Source organism: Hipposideros armiger, unplaced genomic scaffold, assembly GCF_001890085.2.
Source record: "Hipposideros armiger isolate ML-2016 unplaced genomic scaffold, ASM189008v1 scaffold_27, whole genome shotgun sequence".
NCBI classification, from domain to species: Eukaryota; Metazoa; Chordata; class Mammalia; order Chiroptera; family Hipposideridae; genus Hipposideros; species Hipposideros armiger.
Genome location: NW_017731377.1, coordinates 547,004 through 567,217, shown reverse-complemented (window position 1 = coordinate 567,217; position 20,214 = coordinate 547,004). Strand labels below are relative to the sequence as shown.

General features: G+C 39.2%; 1 protein-coding gene across 5 annotated transcripts in view; it reads left to right on the top strand.

The window, feature by feature from the left end:
* CCDC25 (coiled-coil domain containing 25) overlaps positions 1 to 20,214 on the top strand; it is a 38,692-nt gene that overhangs the window by 8,240 nt on the left and 10,238 nt on the right. Inside the window, exons 3-8 of one of the 5 annotated variants that reach the window (XM_019636168.1) lie at positions 1,566 to 1,605; positions 6,302 to 6,353; positions 6,635 to 6,667; positions 11,241 to 11,316; positions 16,466 to 16,569; positions 16,778 to 16,980. In XM_019636168.1, the coding sequence (XP_019491713.1) occupies positions 1,566 to 1,605; positions 6,302 to 6,353; positions 6,635 to 6,667; positions 11,241 to 11,316; positions 16,466 to 16,569; positions 16,778 to 16,980 (508 nt within the window). Of the gene's footprint in view, positions 1 to 1,565; positions 1,606 to 6,301; positions 6,354 to 6,634; positions 6,668 to 8,085; positions 8,185 to 11,240; positions 11,317 to 16,465; positions 16,570 to 16,777; positions 16,981 to 20,214 lie in introns of those variants that run through there. The other 4 variants (XM_019636170.1, XM_019636169.1, XM_019636171.1 and 1 more) reach the window with 4 other exon arrangements.

The window sequence follows — 20,214 nt, the reverse complement described above, 5'->3', positions numbered from 1 at the left end:
TATATATATGAAAAAAATCTATGTATAGAACACTTTTTTCCCCCTGGAACTGTTGGAGTGATTTGGAGACATCAACTTTCCTAGCCTGCTTTGTTAAGAAAAGCATAACATTGTTAAAGCACCCTGTTCTCTAGTGCTCCTAGGCCAAGACTATTTGTAATAGCCTTGATGGCTTAAGCCTAAGGGCTGGATGGAATAGAAATGAAATTTAAATTGAATTATTTACTTTCACTGAAAAGCTTTTAGGTGTATTCTTTTTATGATCCAGCAGATGTCACCAGGAAGCCAAACATTGCCTGACTGAGGAAGAGGTTTTTGTTATTTCTCTCTACTTTTTCTGATTACCTGTTGGCTATTAGTTCAGCTTCCCACTTAAGCTAGTAGAAAGCCCTTCAGAAAACTCTTGGTGTCTGCAATTGCTAAGTGGATAACCCTCATCCAAGGATTATCAACTTCTTGCTTTTGGGAAAGTAAATACTCCAAGTTAGATAGATTATACTTTCTTGGGCACATTTTAAGTCATATTTGAATCATTTTGTTTCCCTTACAATTTTTAACTTTTGTCTAATATTTTAAATAATTCTTCTATAATAAGCACAATTGGTTGGTAATTATTCATATGGCTATTAGAAATATATATGGTATAACCTTTCTGTGGTGACATACATTATTAGCCTTAAAAATGTGCATAAATTTTGAATACTCAACCTTTTAGAAATAGACTTTAAGGAAATAATCAGGAATATGGACACGTTTATTTAAAAAATATTTATTAGGGCACATATAACTTGAAACAACCCAAATGTAAATAATAGAAAAGTTTATCCATATGATAGAATAAGTAGTCATTGTTTCCAAAGAAATTTTTAAAATCTTATTTTTACCTAACATACATAGTTTAAAATTCCAAATAGTAACAGAACGCTTACAATACCCCATCCTTTCCAATACCCATGTTCCACCCCCCCATGACAGTTACTTTTAACGTTAGCTATGTTTTATTTTATTTTTATTTTCACATGAATTTTAGGTGATTTTTATTTTCTTTTTTATACTTCTGGTGTTTGTTTTATTTGCTCATTTTCTACGATTTTATAATTGAGGTTTTTTTTAAAAAGTAAATTGCAATCCATTAGTTTTAAAGTTTTAGCAAAGCCATTTTGACAATATACAGTGAATCCATTTTCTAAGATGTCTAACTTAGCTGCTCTGATTTGTTTTACTGTCAAATAGGAAACTTTTGAACTTTAGATTGTAAGTATTATAAAAATTATAAAAAATTATAATGATTATTATTTTCCAGTTGTAAAAACTATTTTTACAAAATTTTCAAGCATCAAAGCCTCTTGGAATTGCTCTTTTCTCCATTAAGGGAGAGAAAAAGTTGTGGAAAGGATTGCTATTTCTCCCCTTCCCTAAGGGAGAGAAAAAGTTGTGGAAAGGATTGCTCTTTCTCCCTTTCCCAACTATCAGTATGTATAAACACTGCATGCCTTCATTTGACAGGTGGTTTGTTGTTGGTGGTTTTTTTTACCTTTTCTTTTTTCTCTTATGTCTCCCTGTAGATGAGGATCTAATAAAGTATGGCTGGCCTGAAGATGTTTGGTAAGTAACAATTTTGGTTCAGCTTTCTGTAGATCATTGTTTACTTTCTTAGACTTGGCCAACCACCTGACTCACGATTAAAGCTAGAACTCGTGCTTTGTATTTTGTTTATGGACGTTCAGCTTGCTGCCAGCTCCCTTCTTTTATAATTACCATGTAAACTGGGAATGATGTCTTAGGGTTAGATCTCAGGCCTGTAAAAGCCTCCAGTGTATCTCTCATAGCAAGTACTGAGACTGCTGCACTGACAAGTTCAGACCACTCTTCTTGAGTGAATGCATGAGGACTTCTCAAGAAGCACTGAAGAAAATAGACACAGGCTTCCATGTGGATGGAATAAATAGAGCATCTGACCAGATCCAGCTTTAAAGAAAACAGACTGGGTTCCCTTTGTCTTCTCAACTCCCTCATGTGTTTAGCCCAGTCTTGATCCAGCCCCTACCCCCTCTTTCTAAAATAATTTAGGGAAATTTAAAAAATAACATATACTTTTTAAAACTGCATCCAAGATAATTTATTTTGCAATTTGCAAAACCCAGTCCAAAAAAACAACAAAACAAACGAATGGGGAAAAAAACCAAAAAACCTTCATTTTAGTTTAATGCTTTTTACTAACTGCTGTAGCACATCACATGAGTTTTTCTACCACTCAGGATTTTTAGGAAGTCATGGACTCCTGATAACTTTGTTTTTCTTTCTTGTAACACTCTCAGACTCAGTTTGCTTCCTTTTTCTACCTTCAGTTTCCACTGCTCACTCTAACCCTTGTGATGTCTCTCTCCTGGAGCCTAATTCTACCTGATGAGCAGGATATGTTCTCCACAGCTCTCAACACCCACACCAAATACTGTTTCCCACAGATTCTGTTGCTTTAATGATAGTATCAGTGAACATTTATTGAGCGCTTAACTATGCGCCAAATACTGTTAAGTGCTTATCTCCACTAATACATTTACTTTTACAACAACCCTGGGAAATAATTAACTGGTATTATGCCCATTTTTCAGCTTAGGAAACTAAGGCTAAGAGAGACTAAATAGATGTGTTCTGGTTGTTGCTGGCCCCCCAGGCAGTTCTAGTTGTAAATCACTGTTTCTTTCCCTTTAGGCTGCTACTCTTAGCTGCAGGTAACTTCTTTCTTCTCTCTGGCTATGGCTGAGGACCTGTCTGGACCTCTTTTCTCCACGTGTGGGCCCAGACCCTTAACTTAATCCCCTATAGTGACAGAGTTTAGGCTGCCATTTTTCAGAAGAATTGATTGATTTCTAATAAGGTATACAGCCTTGGACATCAATAGGAAAAATATGACGCAGAGACTAACTTAAGTTATCCCTCGACTCAGTTTGCTGACTTCTATCCCCAGACCTGTCTGCATGCACCCACTGAAGGGTGCCTCCTCCCCTACTCCAGCATACCCCATTTTGAAGGGACTAATTTATGACCCCAGTGGAAATGCTTTCCTGTCTGCCCTCTAAAGTCCGTACTCCAGGAAGCAAGGAGCATTGGAAACCTGAGGAATCTTAATCATTTATCTGCCCCCTGTCCCAACACAATGGCCCGTCTTCTGAACTCAAGTATGTCATTAAGGTAGACAATACTTGGTACCCCCTGACCTCAGGTGGGCAGTTTCTACTGCTGAGGGCTTCTGGATTGGGTGTGGCCTACCTTCCTAAAACCTAGACTATAAACCCCATCAGAACAGTGATCTGTTTTATTTACTATATCACCGGTACCCAGCATAGGATCTGGCACATAGAAGGTATTCAGCAACTGTTTGTTGACTTCCTAATTGATAGCTTCTGCCTGTCTAGAAATTATCTCCACTGGACATTTCTTCACAATAAGACATAAGTACTGTCATCCCTAGCTGGATTATTTCAGTTGTCCTTAAAGACTAAATATCTCCAGACTCTATCAAGGGAGATAAGAATAGCTGCACCTGTTAATGTAATTACCTCCTGTAAGTTTTTAACATGTCAGGTTTTAGGCAGAAAAACCTGCATAGAAAAGGTTATATATTCAGATGTACCATGAAGGTCAGTTTACCACAGCCTTTTACCTGACATTAAAAAAAAAAAATTTAAATGGAAGAGAAATTTCTAATTTACACCCCATGTATTATGACTTGGGTTTTTCATTTCATTAAGGTTGACTGTCTCCTGGAATACTACTAAACCAAACCAGTGTCTGCAGATACCTAGACACCTATTACCCGTTTTGACATTCTTTAATAGTCTTGAGATTATCATTGAAAGTGATTGAATTTTGCTTTCTGGGGCTATTCGAGATCTGCTGTGAGCTGGAATAGCCCTAAATCCAAGACCTGTTCTGGGACATAAACTGTCAACCCCGGAAATATTCCTGGGAATGCTAAGAATGGTTCGGTTGATCTGCATCCTGGGGCAGATTTTCCTGGTTTACTGGTTCACTCTGACGCAGATGCTGGGACTTGACCTCTGTGAATATCAGTATCTGAGTTTATATGAGGTGCCTTTAAGCAAAGGATTTTTCTAGGTAGGAACTAAATTTATCTTCAAACAGAGGAAAATAGAAGTAGTGTGGGTTTACCGCCTCCAAACTCCTTGGAGTAGTATTTCCCGAGATCCCACTTTAAGGAATTAAATGACCCAGCTTCTGGGGCTTTGCATCTCTTCATCCTTAAGTCATTGATTCTCATTTATTGAAGTTTGTCGTCTCTGCATTCGGTAAAGGTAACAGTGATTAAGCAGGGAGAGGAAGATAGCGACCAGAGCGAACTAGAGAACTAGTGGGCATAATTTTAACTTTGAGTAAACATTTTGGGTGGTTTGGAAAGGTTTTCAAGGAAACTCACTCTCCAGATAGTTTGTTTACAAAGCTGGCTTTTTTGTTTGTTTGCTTTGCATTTCTCCCAAAGCCCCGTACTCCATGCATCCCCCTGCCTTTTGTAGAAGTGTGCCTATGAGCCTGAAGTTGGTGGATATCAGCTGTGGTATTCCCGTGTGTGTCTTACTTAGTACTTTGACTAATTATGTATGAATCAGTTAGATGTACATTGAACCATTTGTGTGTTTCTTTTGGTAAAATTTCACATCAGAGACCTTTAAGAAAAATCAGAATACAATTGAGCTATTATGGGTATATAGGAGAGTTATAAATAGAGAAATGGCTTAAAACAAGTTGAAAGGGGAGAAGTTACTTCTCAGTTGGGTCTGCTTACTAATGGGGTATTTTCCTAAGATCCTGAAAGAGGGTAATGAAATATATAATTTCTAGATTTGCAAAAAGCACAGTTTCTGGGTGGAAAATGCCAAGCTGAAGATGATAATCAGTAAGAATCTCTTACACGGGAATGCAAATGAGTAAATGAACCAGCTAGAGAAAAATAAACTAAGATGTTATGCCCATTTCCTGGCTATCAGTAATGGTTAAGAATAAAGCCTAGAGTCATCATAGACGGCCAAAAATGCATATTTGTCTCTATCCAAAGTGACTAGCAAGATGCTTAACCTTTCAAGAGGGCATTAGAAATAGTATAACCTTAACCTTTATATAGAATCACACTGCCTCCACCTTGTACTCGGTGTGAATGTGTGCCCATTTTCCCTTCTAAAAAATACATTCATGCTAAGAAAATGTCTAAAGAAATATGTAATGGGATGTAGTGGTGCTTCCTTAGAATTTTGCTGAACATTCTTCAGTCTGGAAAGGTAAGGACTAAGGAAGAGCTGACTGAAGTTAACAGGATCACAGAGTGAGAATCGTGTGTTATTGTTTGATACTAGGATTCTGTGGGCGTCTCTGGGTGTTGGGAAGAAAGTCAGCTTCCTTTGGTGAGTTGTAAATATGAAAAACTTAATATCCCAAAATGTTGGACTAGGTGTAAGAGGAAGTAAGTTTTAAAAGATTTAATTAGGTTGGTGGACAATGGAGCCTTATTGAAAGGTAAATTTAGGACATTGGTGTGGGAAGGGATTCTGCATGTTTTTAGGAGGGTGTCATAAAGGGCAATCACCATGCTTTCCCAGGAGACATAAGTTTGTGCCATTGTTGGGTATAAGGCTGGGCGAATTGCTGGGCTGACCAATTTTACGATGTGGTCTGTTACTGTCTGCAGTCCTCACCTGACTCTCCCAACTCTGTGCTTGACATTCTCTTTGGATTGTTTTGCCATTGCTTGAAACTCTGAATGCCCTGAACCAAATCCCTCATCTTTTTCTCTAAACTGGTACCCTTTCCCACCATAAGGTATTTCTGTCAGTGGTCCTGCAGGTCTCCCAGACGTGCAGCATTGGAGTCTTGCTGACTTCTTTCATTCCCTTCTCTCCTCATCTGAAATTCCTTTCCCTGTTTTCTCTAAGTTCTGTATTTCAGTCAGGCACCTACCAGGTCTCAGTTGTCGGTGAAGCCTTTGGTCACTGATAGCTCTTTCTCACTTGAAATATCACCCTTCCCAGAGCATGTAACATTTACTGTCTCAGTACTCATCTTGGCACTTCGTGTCACACAGCTGCAGAACCTTCCATGTTTTTCTTCCGTCTCCCAGTTGATAGTGAGCCCTGTAGAGATGATGACTGTTTTACACGCCCCATGATGCTTAGCATGTGGTAGGCACTGCGTTAATAACGTCCTGGATTTTGGAATGCCATAAATGCACGTGGCCTGAGGAGATGCTTGTCTTGTACCTCTTGCTAAAAGTGGTTTTCGTTCTTTGTAGGTTTCATGTGGACAAACTCTCTTCGGCTCATGTATATCTTCGATTACATAAGGTAACTGGATTTAAACCTGGATTCATGACTTTAGTGATGAGCATCATATCTTGTCCTGTATCCTCTTTCTGCAATTAAATTGCTGAGAGTAATATGTACAAAAGTCTAAAAAGTAGCAAGTGAAGAGATGTCTTCCCCCTGCCCCAGAAAATCACTAAGGGAAATTCTGATAATTTTTGAGACTTGGACATAGTGCACACGTCCCAGCTGGAAGCACTGTCCTGTTCTGCCAGTTCAGGTGTATTGTCTCTCACCTCTGCTTTCTCTCCCTTTCATTTCAGTTGATACTACTGGACTTTGTGTCTTCAGTGGAGGTCATGTTGTGGTTCCTGTGCTCAGGCTCATGTGATTGTCCTGCCTCACCAAGGGCAGATGTTCCCAGTTTTCATGGCTTTTGGGGAGTTTTAAAACAGCATTCTAATTGAAAAGGGAAAACATTTTATGTTCCCTAATAACATAAAACCACTATTTTCCAATCTGTCTCACATCCATGTTATATTTTATGTAGTTGAATCTTAGGGTATGTATACTTGTTATGTGTATTGCTTTTTAAAAATGTTTTATTTGGGAATGATTTGAGATTTACAGAAAAGTTGTATAGAGTACAGAGTTCCCATATACCTCACACCTAGCTTCCCTCATTTTTATTGTAACATCTTATATTACCGTGGTAGATTTGTCAGAACTAAGAAACCAACATTGGTACATTAATGAAACTCCAGACTCTATTTTGATTTCACCATTTTTTGCATTAATATCCTCTTTCTGTTCCAGGGTCCTGTCCAGGGTCCCACATTGCATTTAGTTGTCATGTCTGCCTTGTCTCTGGTCTGTGACGGTTTCTCACTCTTTCCCTATTTTTCATGACCCTGACAGTTTGAGAAGTACTGGTCATATATTTTATAGAGTATCACTCAGTTTGGGTTTATCTGATGTTTTTGTCGTGACTAGACTGGAGTTACGGGTTTTGGGGGATGACTATCAGAGAGGTGAAGTGCCCTTCTCATACATTGACAGGACTTATCACTGATGGTGTTAACCTTGATCGCCTGGCCAGGAAAGTGTTTGCTAGGTTTCTCCATTGTAGAATTGCTTTCTTCTCCATTCTGTACTCTGTTATTTGGAAGGAAGTCACTAAGTCCAGCCCATACTCAAGGAAAGGGGATGGAATTAAGCAAGCTCCACTTCCTGGAGTGGGAAGTTGCTACATAACATTGTTTGGAATTCTTCTGTAAGGAAGATTTGTCTCTTCTCCCCCATTTATTCAATTATTTATTTGCTCCAGTATGGACTCATTTATTTATTTTATACTTTGGATTATAATCTAGCACTATGTTGTTGCTCAGATTGTTCCAGCTTTGGCTGGAGCTCTTTCAGCTTGGCTACTGTGTTCCTTTTACATGCTTGCATCCTTTTGTTTTTTGAACACTTCCTTTCTTTCTGGCGCGACAAGATGCTCCAGGGTCATCTTGTATTTTCCCTGCCCCAGACCCAGAATCAGCCATTTCTCCAAGGAACTCTGGTTCCTTTTATTGGGGAATGGTATTTAGAAACCAAGGTCTGGACTCGGTGTGCTCATTGCTTCTAGGCCCTCTCACCTGACAGAGCTGGGAAGTACATGTGTGCATACACTCGTATGAATTGTTTGTGTGACTCTCCATCTGTATCTACATTAAGCCAAAGACAAACTCATGCTAATGTCTTTGATGAATCCATTACAGGGACCATTCTAGCCTTTCCTCCTTGCTTATCTGTAATGTCCATCTCCGAGACTGAGGAGCCTGCCTCCCAGCATCCACCATCCACTTGCTTATTTATTTGACTTCAATATGTAAGTGGTTTCAGATTTGTTAACCTGCATCCTCAGAAACAGCTTTACCTACTAAAGTACAGTGTTTACGTGGAGTTATTTTCATCTTTTTGCCTTACAGTTTCCAGTCAAAACACTGTTTTCCAAAGTTACTTGTAAGCAGCTCCCTGCCCTCTTCAGTGATGTTGTGTCACCTACTTATAATACAGCTAGATTCTTTTGTCTCCGTCTACATTCCATCCGGGCGTCCTCTGGTTGCTGTATTACTTTTTTTTTTTTAATTTATTTATTTATTGTTAGTTTCAGGTGTACAGAACAATGCAATAGTTACCCTTTTCACCCTCACAAAGTAACAACCCCCCACCCCCCATCCGCTGTATTACTTTTTAAAGTGACAGTTTATAAACTTTTCATGCTACTATTACATTCATATTTATTATTTTGGCTGGCTGCTTTAAGTTGGTGACATGCCACAATTAATATGAAAGCTTTTGTGTTAGCGTTTATGTTGTTTACAGCTTTCAGCATTATGACTCTCCAATAAGAAATGTCTTTTTTGAACTACTTTCTGTTTTTCTTTTGAATTATTTTTTATAGAAATTCTCAGAAATGGAATTACTGGGTCAAAAGCTATAAAGTTTGGTAATTCCTTTTATGCCAGATTGCACTCTGAAAGTATTATGCTAATTTATATATATATATATATATATATATATATATATATCCATCCATCCATCCCCCTCCCAAACGTTAACTTAAAAAAAAATAGCCTTTGACCATGTCAAATGAATACAAGATGCTTACTTCATTATGGTTATAATATTCACTTCTTAATTTACTAGCAAGGTCAAACATTGTGGCCCATCTTTATACTGTTAATGTGTCTGAGACTGTATTGTAAAGGAAAAGAGGAAGATTGTGAACTCTGTGCTGGAACAAAACTCTGAGTTCTCCTAGGCAACTTTTTGCCATTTTGGAACTAATTTAAGTTTAGAGAAAATAGAGTGTGGTGCTACCAAGTTTCCTCTTGATTCAGATTAAAGTTTTTTCTTTGGGTTCTGCTGTGTTAGAAAATGGAAATACTAGTGGTTGCCCCAAATTCACATTACCACCAGTTGTTACTTGTTTGAATAGAAGTTTACTGTTATTTTCTTTTGGAAGCACATGATGTGCTCCATATAAATATGTGCCCCTTAAGGAACTTTTACCTGGTTGATCTCCTGCAGTAAACGGCACAGCCCTTTGTTTCTAGTAGATACCAGGTTAAGTGTTGGAGATGCAGTCAGACTAAGTGGTCTGGATTTGAATTCTGGCTCTGGTCCGTGCTAGCTGTGTGACTCTGAGCACGTCATTTGGCTGTGCCCATTTCCTCATCTGCAAAAAGGAGCTAGCAGTACCTGTCTTACTGGGTCATTGTGAAGATTAAATGAGCCCGCCTATCCAAAGCACTTAGAATAATGCCTGGCACATGCTAAGCATGGTATGTGTTAAATTCTTTTCTGTTGAATTCAGTTGAATTCAACCCAAACCTTGAAGATCATAGATATTCATTCAGCTGTGTTCTTTCCCAGACTTCTTTGATTTTTAAAAACCCTTAGGAAATATCTCACTTATGTAGAGGTTTCTTATCATATTAACATAGAGGGCACAAAGTCCACAGTCAAAATTCTGACCATTACATATTGAGAGTTCCTTAGAAGCTCCACTCAGTTTGTTTTTCTGTGACTTGATGCATAATGCTAAGCTGAATGCGTTTTGTCTGCTCCTATCATTTCGAAGTTGCAAAACAGGGAGAGGAGATTGCTTCAGGAATAGTGACAGCCACAGGTAGTAAGAAGGGATATTGGGACATAACCTGACATCAGTCAAGGTCAAGAAACTAACATTTGCACCAGAACTCTGTAAGGAGCATACTCTGCGGCCAATTCTTACAGCATGGCTCTAGTCCTGGGTTTATCTCTCAGCTGTCACTTACTAGATATGTGGGACCTTGGTTCAGTTACTTAATTGCGCTAAGCTTCATTTTCTTCATTGGTAAAGTGAGGATAATATTATCTATTTCATATGGCTGTTTACTTATGTACCTGGCATGTGGTGGGTACTCAAAAACTGATAGCTGTTGTTTTGTTTTTTAATTATTCATTTTGATTTATTTAGTATAGGGTCAATCAGCTTCTGTGTATTGTAGGAGCCCCCGAAGGCATCACTGTCACCATATTATAGCCTAGTATGATGGTTGATGTTCATAATGATGACACTGTTATCAAGATGTTAAATTCATAATCCTCTGTTTAAGTGGACAGGGAATTGCACAGGATGGGATGCATCGTTAAAAGTAGTGACAAACTTACATCATTTAATTTTTGGTCAAAATTTATGTATTTGAAAGATTCCCATTTAAAGTAAAGAAAAAAATGTAGAAACATAATGGAATGACTTAATTTACATAAAATATTTATGTAGGTAGAACATTTCATTCCCAGACCGAAGTGTTTCTGTAATCGTGTTCCTTAGTTGGTTTCCACTTGCTCTTGCCTCTGGAATATTTTTGTTCATTTGAAATGACTTTGCTTATTCAGCTTTGACTTTGATACAGTATCTGTAGACAAAACGAATCAGTATTATTTCTCCCTTATGGTGGGTGGATTTATCTACCACACCAAGAGCTTGCTTGATTAAGGCTGAGGATAGATAACCTGCTAGATGTTTGAGACCTAAAACCATAAGATGCCTCTTTGAGAGGGACGTTGTAGGGACCTCAGCTAAGAAGACTTCCAATTGTCAAAAATAGGCGCCGCTTCCCCATAAAGTTTCTAGAAGTAAGAATGAGAAAAAGAAGGGGGGAAAATTACTCAGAAGTAATTATAATTAATACTGTGTTGTATTTCTGTCTTATCCTGTGGTTTTTTTTCCATATTACTGTCTTATTCTAAATCAGCATTCCCATAACAGACTTCATTTTTCAATGTTCTGAAATATAATTGAAGAGCCACTGCTTTTAATAAAATTGTGCATAAGGCAGCAAAGTCCTATGAATGCTCCAGTGTTGATCAGTGACCATTTGGTTTGTGTTTTAGGGGGAGAAGATAGAAGACATTCCAAAGGAGGTACTGATGGACTGTGCCCATCTTGTGAAGGCCAATAGCATTCAAGGTCAGTTTCCCTAGAGGTGTTTTCAGAATTAGCACTGATTTACCTGTGTCGGAAATGGGTTACATTTTAGAGAACATGTTACTGACTTTGGGTTGAGTCAAAGGAATAACCTTTAATATGCCTTCGCCCTGTTTTATTCTTTAAGCTGGCAGTTCTGCTACCTATCAAAGAACTAAAAACCAGTCTTTCCAACTCTCTCATGCTTATGGCCCTCTATCAATTTACCATTTTCCTTACCGTGAATAGAAGGTTGTTGAGATGTACCTACCCTTAAGGTTATTTATTTGTAGAGAGACTTTTGGAAATTAGGTTATGTTAATAGCTAAACAAGAGAGTCTCATGGCTTTATTTTTAAAGCTGTTTGATGTCTTTATTTCCATCATTTGTCATTAGATACTACAACTCAATTCTCCAAATCATTCTTTCCTACATTTTCTTCTCTTATCCCCTTACATATTTTGTTTCTCCCTTTAAATTGTGAAGATATCAAGTCAGTTGATCTTTATCTCCCAGAGAATCTTATTTAATTGGTCTGGGGTGATCTATGAGTTTCAGTATTTTTGCAGTGCTCTCCAGATGCTTCCAATGTGCAGAGAGGGTTGAAGACAACTGGCGTTAAGTGTTTTAGGTAGGGCCTGTAACACTGGGCCTGGTGCTTGTCTGTTTCTACAGTACATGCTTTAATCTGTACAGGCTAAGAAGGACAATTACTGGGGTAGAGGTGGGAGTTAAAAAGAGGAGCCAAGAAATGGTGCTCTGCTATGAACATTTGAGTTAGTAGATTGGATTTTAGGTGTAGGACATAGACCTAGATAGGTAAGCTTGGTTGGTTAGGAAGTTGGGGGAAGATCCAGAGGGTTGGGAAGAAATATGGTTTGGGTAGAAGATAAGCATGGGGCAGACACATAGCCAGTACCAGGTACCAGGGGTTACTGATCACAGAACAAGAGCTGGTTAGTGTAACCTCTCCCCCATCACTTAGACTGCATTTCCTGAGTCTAACTCGGGCAGCTTTACCGAATCAGGTACCTAGCCAAAGAAAGTGGAATCCTTATCCAGCAGAGCCACTGATTTTCAACTCTATAAATCATTAAGTTGCGGTTAGTTTTAGGACATTCCATTTTTATGAGTAGAGCAGAGTGTCTAAGATTTCCAGTTAAGATCTTCAGTTATTGACATAAAAGTAATAATTAAAACCATCGTTATCCTCTTTCCTTGTGTGTTGCAACCTCTTTGATGTATTCTTGTCTCCTTTCCATGCCCCTGACTAGCAGATGTGACTTTATTAAGAGTTTTGGACTCTATTCTTGGCCCAGCCTCTTCCTAATCTTTTTATAGTTTACTAGTTCCTGAGAAAACAGGAAAAGAGGAGAGGAAAATCACTAAAAAGGAGAGAAGACTCCTGACACGAATTACTCATCTCCTCTTCAGCTTCCCACAGCAACAGCTCACTTAGAAAAAGGATCTCAGTCTCATGAGTCAGTAGCAGAGGATGCAGAGAGGTGAAGATTGTCTTTGCTGTAAGATTTGCTGAGAACGCTCCCACTGGCATCACTGTGTAGTGAAAATATTTTCCTCCCTCACTGACCACCTTCAGCACTCAGAGCCAAGGGCGTTGGGGTTAAACTTATTTGTCTTCATAGAATCTGGTCTGCCCGTTCTATGTTCATCTTGTAATCATCTGCCAGATTAAACTTTCTAAAAGCTAAGACACTTTTGATGACACCCCACCTTGTCCATATAAGTAAGTTCAAGCCTTTTAAGCTGGCATTTAAACATCTTTGATCTGACTACGGAATTCTTTTTCCTCCCCATATTTCACATTCCAGCCAAAGCAAATATTTTCTGTTTTTCTACCTTGTGCCTTTGCTTATATAGTCATGTGTCGCTTAACGATGTGGATTCATCTGAGAAATGCATCGGCCGACAATTTTGTCATTGTACAAACATCTAAGCATGAACTTACACAAATAGATGGTATAACCCCCACCACACATGCAGCCTGTTGCTCCTGGGCTACAAGCCTGTACATGTCACCGTACTGAATACCGTAGGCAATGATAACACAGTGCTAAGTATTTGTGTATCGAAACATAGAAAAGGGATGGTAAAAACATGGTATAAGAGATAAAAATGGTACAGGTACACCTGTATAAGGCATTTATTATGAGTGGAGCTTTCAAGACTGGAATTTGCTCTGGGTGAGTCATTTGAGTAAGCAGTGAGTGAATGTAAAGAAAGACCTAGGACATTACTGTACATGACTATAGACTATAAACACTGTACACTAATGACACACTAAATTTATAAAAAATTTTTTCAATATAGTCTTGTAACTTTTTTACTTATAAACTTTTTAACTTTTCGAGTCTTGTAATAACAGCTTAAAACCCACATTGTACATCTGTACAGAAATATTTTCTTTCTTTACCTTATTCTGTAAACTTTATTTTTAATTTTTTTTTTTACTTTTTACAAATTTTGTTGTTAAAAACAAAGACACAAACACACACACTGGCCTAGGCCTCCACTGGGTCAGGCTCACCATCATCACTGTCTCCCACCTCCACTTCTTGTCCCACTGGAAGGTGTTCAGGGCCAGGAACACGCATGGACCTGTCATCCCGATGATCACACTGCCTTCTTCTGGAATTCCTCCTGAAGTACCTGCCTGAGGCTCTCCTTGAGGAGGTGTCACTCTTTTCAGAAATATGTCCACGGTGGTTTGCTTGGTTTGTTTTTTTCATCATAGATTTGCTTGTAAGCAGATAATGCACCATGAATATTCTTCTCTGTTAATGAAAACCTTTTGGTGTTGGGGTCCATGTTTCCTAACTTTTTAAGGAGCTTGTTGAGGTCTGCAAAAGCTGCAAACCCTTCACTGTGAATTTTCTTGGGTTTCTTCTTTTTCTTCTTCTGCAGTTTCCTTTTCTCTTGCCTCTTCTTCAGCTATGCGTTCCTGTTCCAGTTCTAATTACTCCTCATTAGTCAGTTTCTCAGGAATCACCTCTAGGAGCTCCTCAGTGTCACATCACCCACACCCAGGTTCAAGTTCGTTGCCATCTCAACCACACCTTTGTTGATTATTGCAGGCTTCTCCTTGGAAAATCCTTTGAAGTCATGGACAAACAAACCTCTTGAGTGTCTTTTTCCAGATACTATTTATATATATCACTAGATGTTAGGAATTTTTCAGCTCCATTTAATCTTATGGGACCACCGTCATCTGTGTAGTTCATCGTTGACCAACACATGACTGGATTGTTCCCTCTGCTCTGAGTTTTTTCCTCGTCAGTCATCACAAGTCCAGTTCCAGGTTCAGGTTCAAGGCCCACAGAGTAGTTGTTGTAATAGCTAACAATTATATGCCGGGCGCTGTGGTAAAACTTTACAAATTATTTCATTTATCAACCATACTGAGTTAGGTATTATTTTCATTTTGTAGATAAGGAAGCAGAGCTCAAAGAAAATTAAGGACCTCGCCCAGGGTCTCAGTGTGCCGACATGTGGTAGAGGCCGCATTCGAAGTCAGACAGTCTGACCTTAGTCTTCTCTCTCACCCATTACGATAACACATCTTAGTTATGCCCCCATGGAGAATTCACCTCCTTCCAGCTTTGAGTGGCCACTGCCCTCTCTGTACTACGTTAGCACTTTACCTTTCCAATATTTGATCAGTTCTTTTAATTGAAGTTTTTTATGTACTTATCTGCCCTCTCTTAATCTTGGAAAGTAGGATCCATGATCTAATCCATGCTTTTATCCCCCTTGCACATTGGAGATTTTTTAAAAACTTAATTTTGAAAAAAATCTCAAACCTACAGAAATGTTGCAAGAAAAACACAGCTTTCATATACTCTTCACTTAGATTCAGCAATTTGTCCATATTTGTTTGGTTTTCTCTCATAATATTCATTATTAATTTTTTTAGCTGAACCATTTGAAAGAAAATTATAGACATCATAAGCCGTCAGTATGTCCTAAGAACAGGACATTACAATGATCAATTAAGGAAATTTAACATGCATCAAATACTGTTATCTGATAGACAGTCTGTATATAAGCTTTCCCAGCTGTCCCACTACTGTCCCTTCATAGCATTTTTTCTGATCCAGGATCATGTGTTATGTTTACTTGTCTATCTGGTCTCCTTTAATCTTGGAGACACTTCTTTGTCTTTCAAGACATTGATACTTTCAGAGTGAAGACCAGTTGTAGAATATCCTGCTACTCAATTGGTCTGATGCTTCCTGTTGAGTAGTATGACGTTACGGATTGTCAGTGGGAATACTTCCTAAGTGAAGTCTTGCCCATTGCAGTCAGTAGGCACATAGTACCTGGCCTTTTGACCCATTTTTGGTGATATCCACTTTGATCACTTAGGTAAGATGGTATTCATCAGATTTCTCCAATATATGTGGTGATTTCATAAACTTGAAATATATTGCCATCTAATTTTGAAGGGCCTTAAAGAGTGTTGGACCAGTGATTAAACTGATTCTTTGAGCTGCCATGGAGGCCATCGGTGTAGAGGGGAAGTGTGAGGTAGAGGTGATGAGGGGAGAGGAACAGGAATGAACAGGGTACTGGCACCCCTTTCATCAAAAGCATCTCTGCTTTGATTACTTTGATATGTTTTCTTTGGTAAAAGAGGTTTCACTGCTAAAAGAAACAAAGATTCTAAGCTAGTCCAATTTCCTCATGTTTCAGATGAGATTCTGAGTGCCATGAGAACTTTCCCAAAGTGACACAGCTGGTTTGTGGAAGGGCCAGGATAGAGTGCAGGTCTCTTGAACCCCAGGCCATGGCTTTTTGCTTTATCTTGCTGCTTAACCTTTATTGATCTAGGAATTCTTTGAGTTTTCTCTTTAAAAAACATATAGAGTAAGTTCTGCATTCAATTTTAGGGAGTCTCAGAAGTGGACCCCTGCATTCCACCATAATATTGTGCTCAAATTGTGTTTGTCAGCTTTACCATTTGCCATTTGTGAGTGGTTTTTTAAGAACAATTTTGTGGTTTGAAACACTTGGTGCCGTGTTCATTCTAAGGCCTTTCCTGTGTTGGATTATGGTGTTTTTGCCTGTGAGGAAGGGAACACCTTGCTCGGTGGCATCCTGCCTGCATGTTGAAGACAGTCTCTCTTGGCAGGCTGCAAGATGAACAACGTTAGTGTGGTCTATACACCGTGGTCTAACCTGAAGAAAACAGCTGACATGGATGTGGGGCAGATTGGCTTTCACAGGCAAAAGGATGTAAGTATTCTGCACCATGGAGGAAGGCGAGTCCTGCCACTGAGTGGAATATCCGTCTTTTCTAACACCTTTGTTGTCGAGGGTTCGGCATGTGTGTTTTTGAAAGGGAATTAAGCTGGGTTGCTAAACCCTGGGAAAGCCTCTCACCTGTTCTGGGGGGAAACCATACACTAAAGATTCAATATGTTTTCCCCTATCTTCCTCAAAGGTGAACATTGTGACAGTGGAGAAGAAAGTGAATGAGATTTTGAACCGATTAGAAAAGACCAAAATGGAGCGGTTCCCAGACCTAGCAGCAGAGAAGGAGTGCAGAGACCGCGAGGAGAGGAATGAGAAAAAAGCCCAAATCCAGGAAATGAAAAGGAAAGAAAAAGAAGAGATGAAGAAGAAGAGGGAAATGGACGAACTTAGGTATGTTGGAGCTGTGTATCAGTATTGACTTCCAGGATTCTTTCCTGTTCGTTTTAATCAGGGATTGACCCTTAAGAATCACATACTGGTGGAGGGAGGGACATACAACAAGTTCAGAGCTTTAAACGAGTTAGAAAAAAGGTATTTATACTAATGCATTGGTCACATGAATTGCCCTTTTTTAGGGGCAGAATATGAGAGAGTGTGAAATAAAACAGCTGATTTATTTTTGGATAAAGCATTATAGCTTATCTTCAGAGTTAGGTTTGTAAACATCTTCAGGAAAAGAAAAGATGCTATATTAAGTGTTTAACATTGACTAGCTGTGGTATTTGAACGAAGTTATCTTAGCTCTAAAGGCCAGTGCTGGTAACTCTTAAAAGCTTTTTTGAAACCTCTTTTCTACATTTCGAAAGTTTAAAGTAATTAATGTAGTGAGGCCTGCTCCAAAACACTGCATTTCTAAACAATAAATAGCAGTTAAAATACTGCTAAAAGAGGATGAGGAGCTTCATTTAAAATACAATATTCAAATGCCAAACTCCAGAAGTGTTACCCTGAATTACATCTGCTAACATGAATCAGACTAATGCATAGATTTAAACATTTGATCTGACCTAGAATTGTGAGTTTGCATTCTGTTAGGAGTGAAAGAAAAATGATCAACTTTAGGGCCGACCGAGTGGCGCGATGGTTAAGAACTCGCTTGGGATGCCAGAGGGCACCGGTTCGGATCCCACATATGAGGGCCAGTGACACTGCCCNCCTGGAGCTGGGCTGCCATGCGTCGCCGGTGACGGCGTGGGCTGCAGTCCCTGTGGCAGTGGGTTGCCATGGGCTACCGTGTGTAGCCAGCAGCCAGCGTGAGCGGCCGGCAGCCGCCGTGAGCGGCCGTCCAGAAGCCGGAGACTGATCTGCCTCGCCCGGGAAGAGCGCAATGATGGTGCCAACTTGGGCCAGTGAAGCAACGCCCTCCACAACTAGATTGAAGAACAAAAAATGACAGCAACTTGTCTGCTCCCCTTCCCCCAATTCCCCAGCACTGTTCCCATCCCCCCAATTCCCCAATAAAAAATCTTTAAAAAAAAAAAATGATCAACTTTATTAGCATGGTAAAATGTGTAGAATTTTGAGTGATGCAGAATTTAGAGTAGTTTATTCTTTTTTGTTTTTAGGGTGGAGTGGGGAAAAATTCAAAACATGCCTTTTTGTGCCCTTTACAAATCTAACTGTTTTGATTGGAAACCAATGTTTTATATGTTAGAAATATAATATCATTTAATTCTCTTATAAAATTTAATAAGAAAGAGAGCTAACATTTTTGGAAATTTGTCATCTGCCAAACACTATACTGTGCTTTATCTCATTTAATCCTAATAATAGTCACATGAGGTAGATATTTTTTGCACTTTGTCACAGTGGAAACTGAGGCTGAGAAGCAGTTAAGTCACTTGCCCCAAGTTATGTAGCCAGTCTCAGTTTGATTCTCAAGTTCACACACACCATGACCACACTCTTCAGCCCTCTGTTCAGTCTATTCAATATTAAAGTAGTATTTATCCCATATAAATAAATCAGATAACATATAGCTGCCACAGTTCACCTTAAAATACATTTTTTGTTTCAGATTAAGCTGTATAGTACTAATATTTAGGAGATTTTCTATGTTTGATTGTACTAGTTTAAAAAGTTGTAAGCATTTAAACAAACGAATCCAGCCACTAAAACACAGTTTTCCTATCTTCTGGACTTGCTTCATAGTGTCAACAATATATAAAATATTTATTTAAAGTGAGGAGGGAAAATTCTCATTGTTACTGGATAAAATTTTGGCTTCAAAAGTTGAATCATGCCCATTTTCCAAACTGTCACTAGTATTTTTTTCATTTTGTTTCTTCAGATGTAAATTTTATATCACTCTGGTACATGTATATAAAAAGGAAAACCTAAGTGGAATAAATTAAAAATCACTTTTCTAGTCCTTGTTTTCCTACACTATTTTATCCCTCCTTTATTTTTAATAAATTATCATGAGCCTCAGAAAACCAAAAACATTTGGTGTGTCCATTTCTGTGAAACATGCCACAAAAATGACTTCCACGTGCTGCAGATGGTAGAAGAGTGAAGCAGGGATGTAGCGCCAGGAACCAATGCGGTGACATAGCGAAGATTTGCTTGGCGTATGCAGAGCTGCGGTTTGCATACCGTATTCTGCAGCTTTTGTGAAATTACAACAACAAACTCTAAGCTTCTGATGTTTTATAATCTGCGTTTATACATTTGTAGTGCTAGCATCACTTTAATTTCTGCCTTTGACTCTTCCACCCAAGAGATGGAATGCTATGCTATAAAATCTTATGCTAAAGTCTTTCACTTAGCTTTCTGACAGTGAAAATACCATTGCTTTTACCAACAGTTGATTCTTTTATTTGGACCATCTGGTAAGGAACGTCCACTTCACTTGCTGTGATTGCTTAAAAAATTGACTGTTGAATCTTTAGGGGATTCCACAAATAAACCCAAGAGGATATTCTTTTTTTTTAAAGATTTTATTGGGGAATTGGGGAGGGAACAGTGTTGGGGAATCAGGGAAGGGGAACAGACAAGTTGCTGTCCTTTGGTTCTTCAGCCTAGTTGTGGAGGACATCACTTCACTGGCCCATATTGGTATTGTGATCATTGCACTCTCCCCGGGTGAGGCATATCGGTCGCCAGCCCTTGGATGACAGCTCACGGCAGCTCATGCTGGCTGCCCGCCACTCACTCCTGCTGCCAGCCACTCACGGTAGCTCACGGCAGCCCACTGCAGCAGGGGCTGCAGGCTATGCTGTCACCATCAACTCAGGGCAGCCCAGCTCTAGGTGGAGCTGTTGTTCACCATCTTAGCTGTAGAGGGCAGTGTCACTGGCCCTCATGTAGGATCCGAACCAGGGTCCTGCTGCTCAGAGCTGGCGTTCCAAGCCAACGCTTAACCAGCGCGCCACTCGGCCGGCCCCAAGAGGATCTTCTTATCCCGGACAGTATCTCCAGTGTTTCCAGGTGATTTCAGTGAAAAATACTTAGCCCCTATCCAGAAGAGCTACATTCCAACTTCTTTCTAATTCTAATACCATTATTTAGACTCTAGACTCCCTTCTATCCTCAGTTTTTTGAACAAGAATGGCAGTAAGCTTGTCATTTCTCAATTCTACCAGGAGAAAAAAATGGCTAGAAGTGCTGTTGTATAGTCCAAGT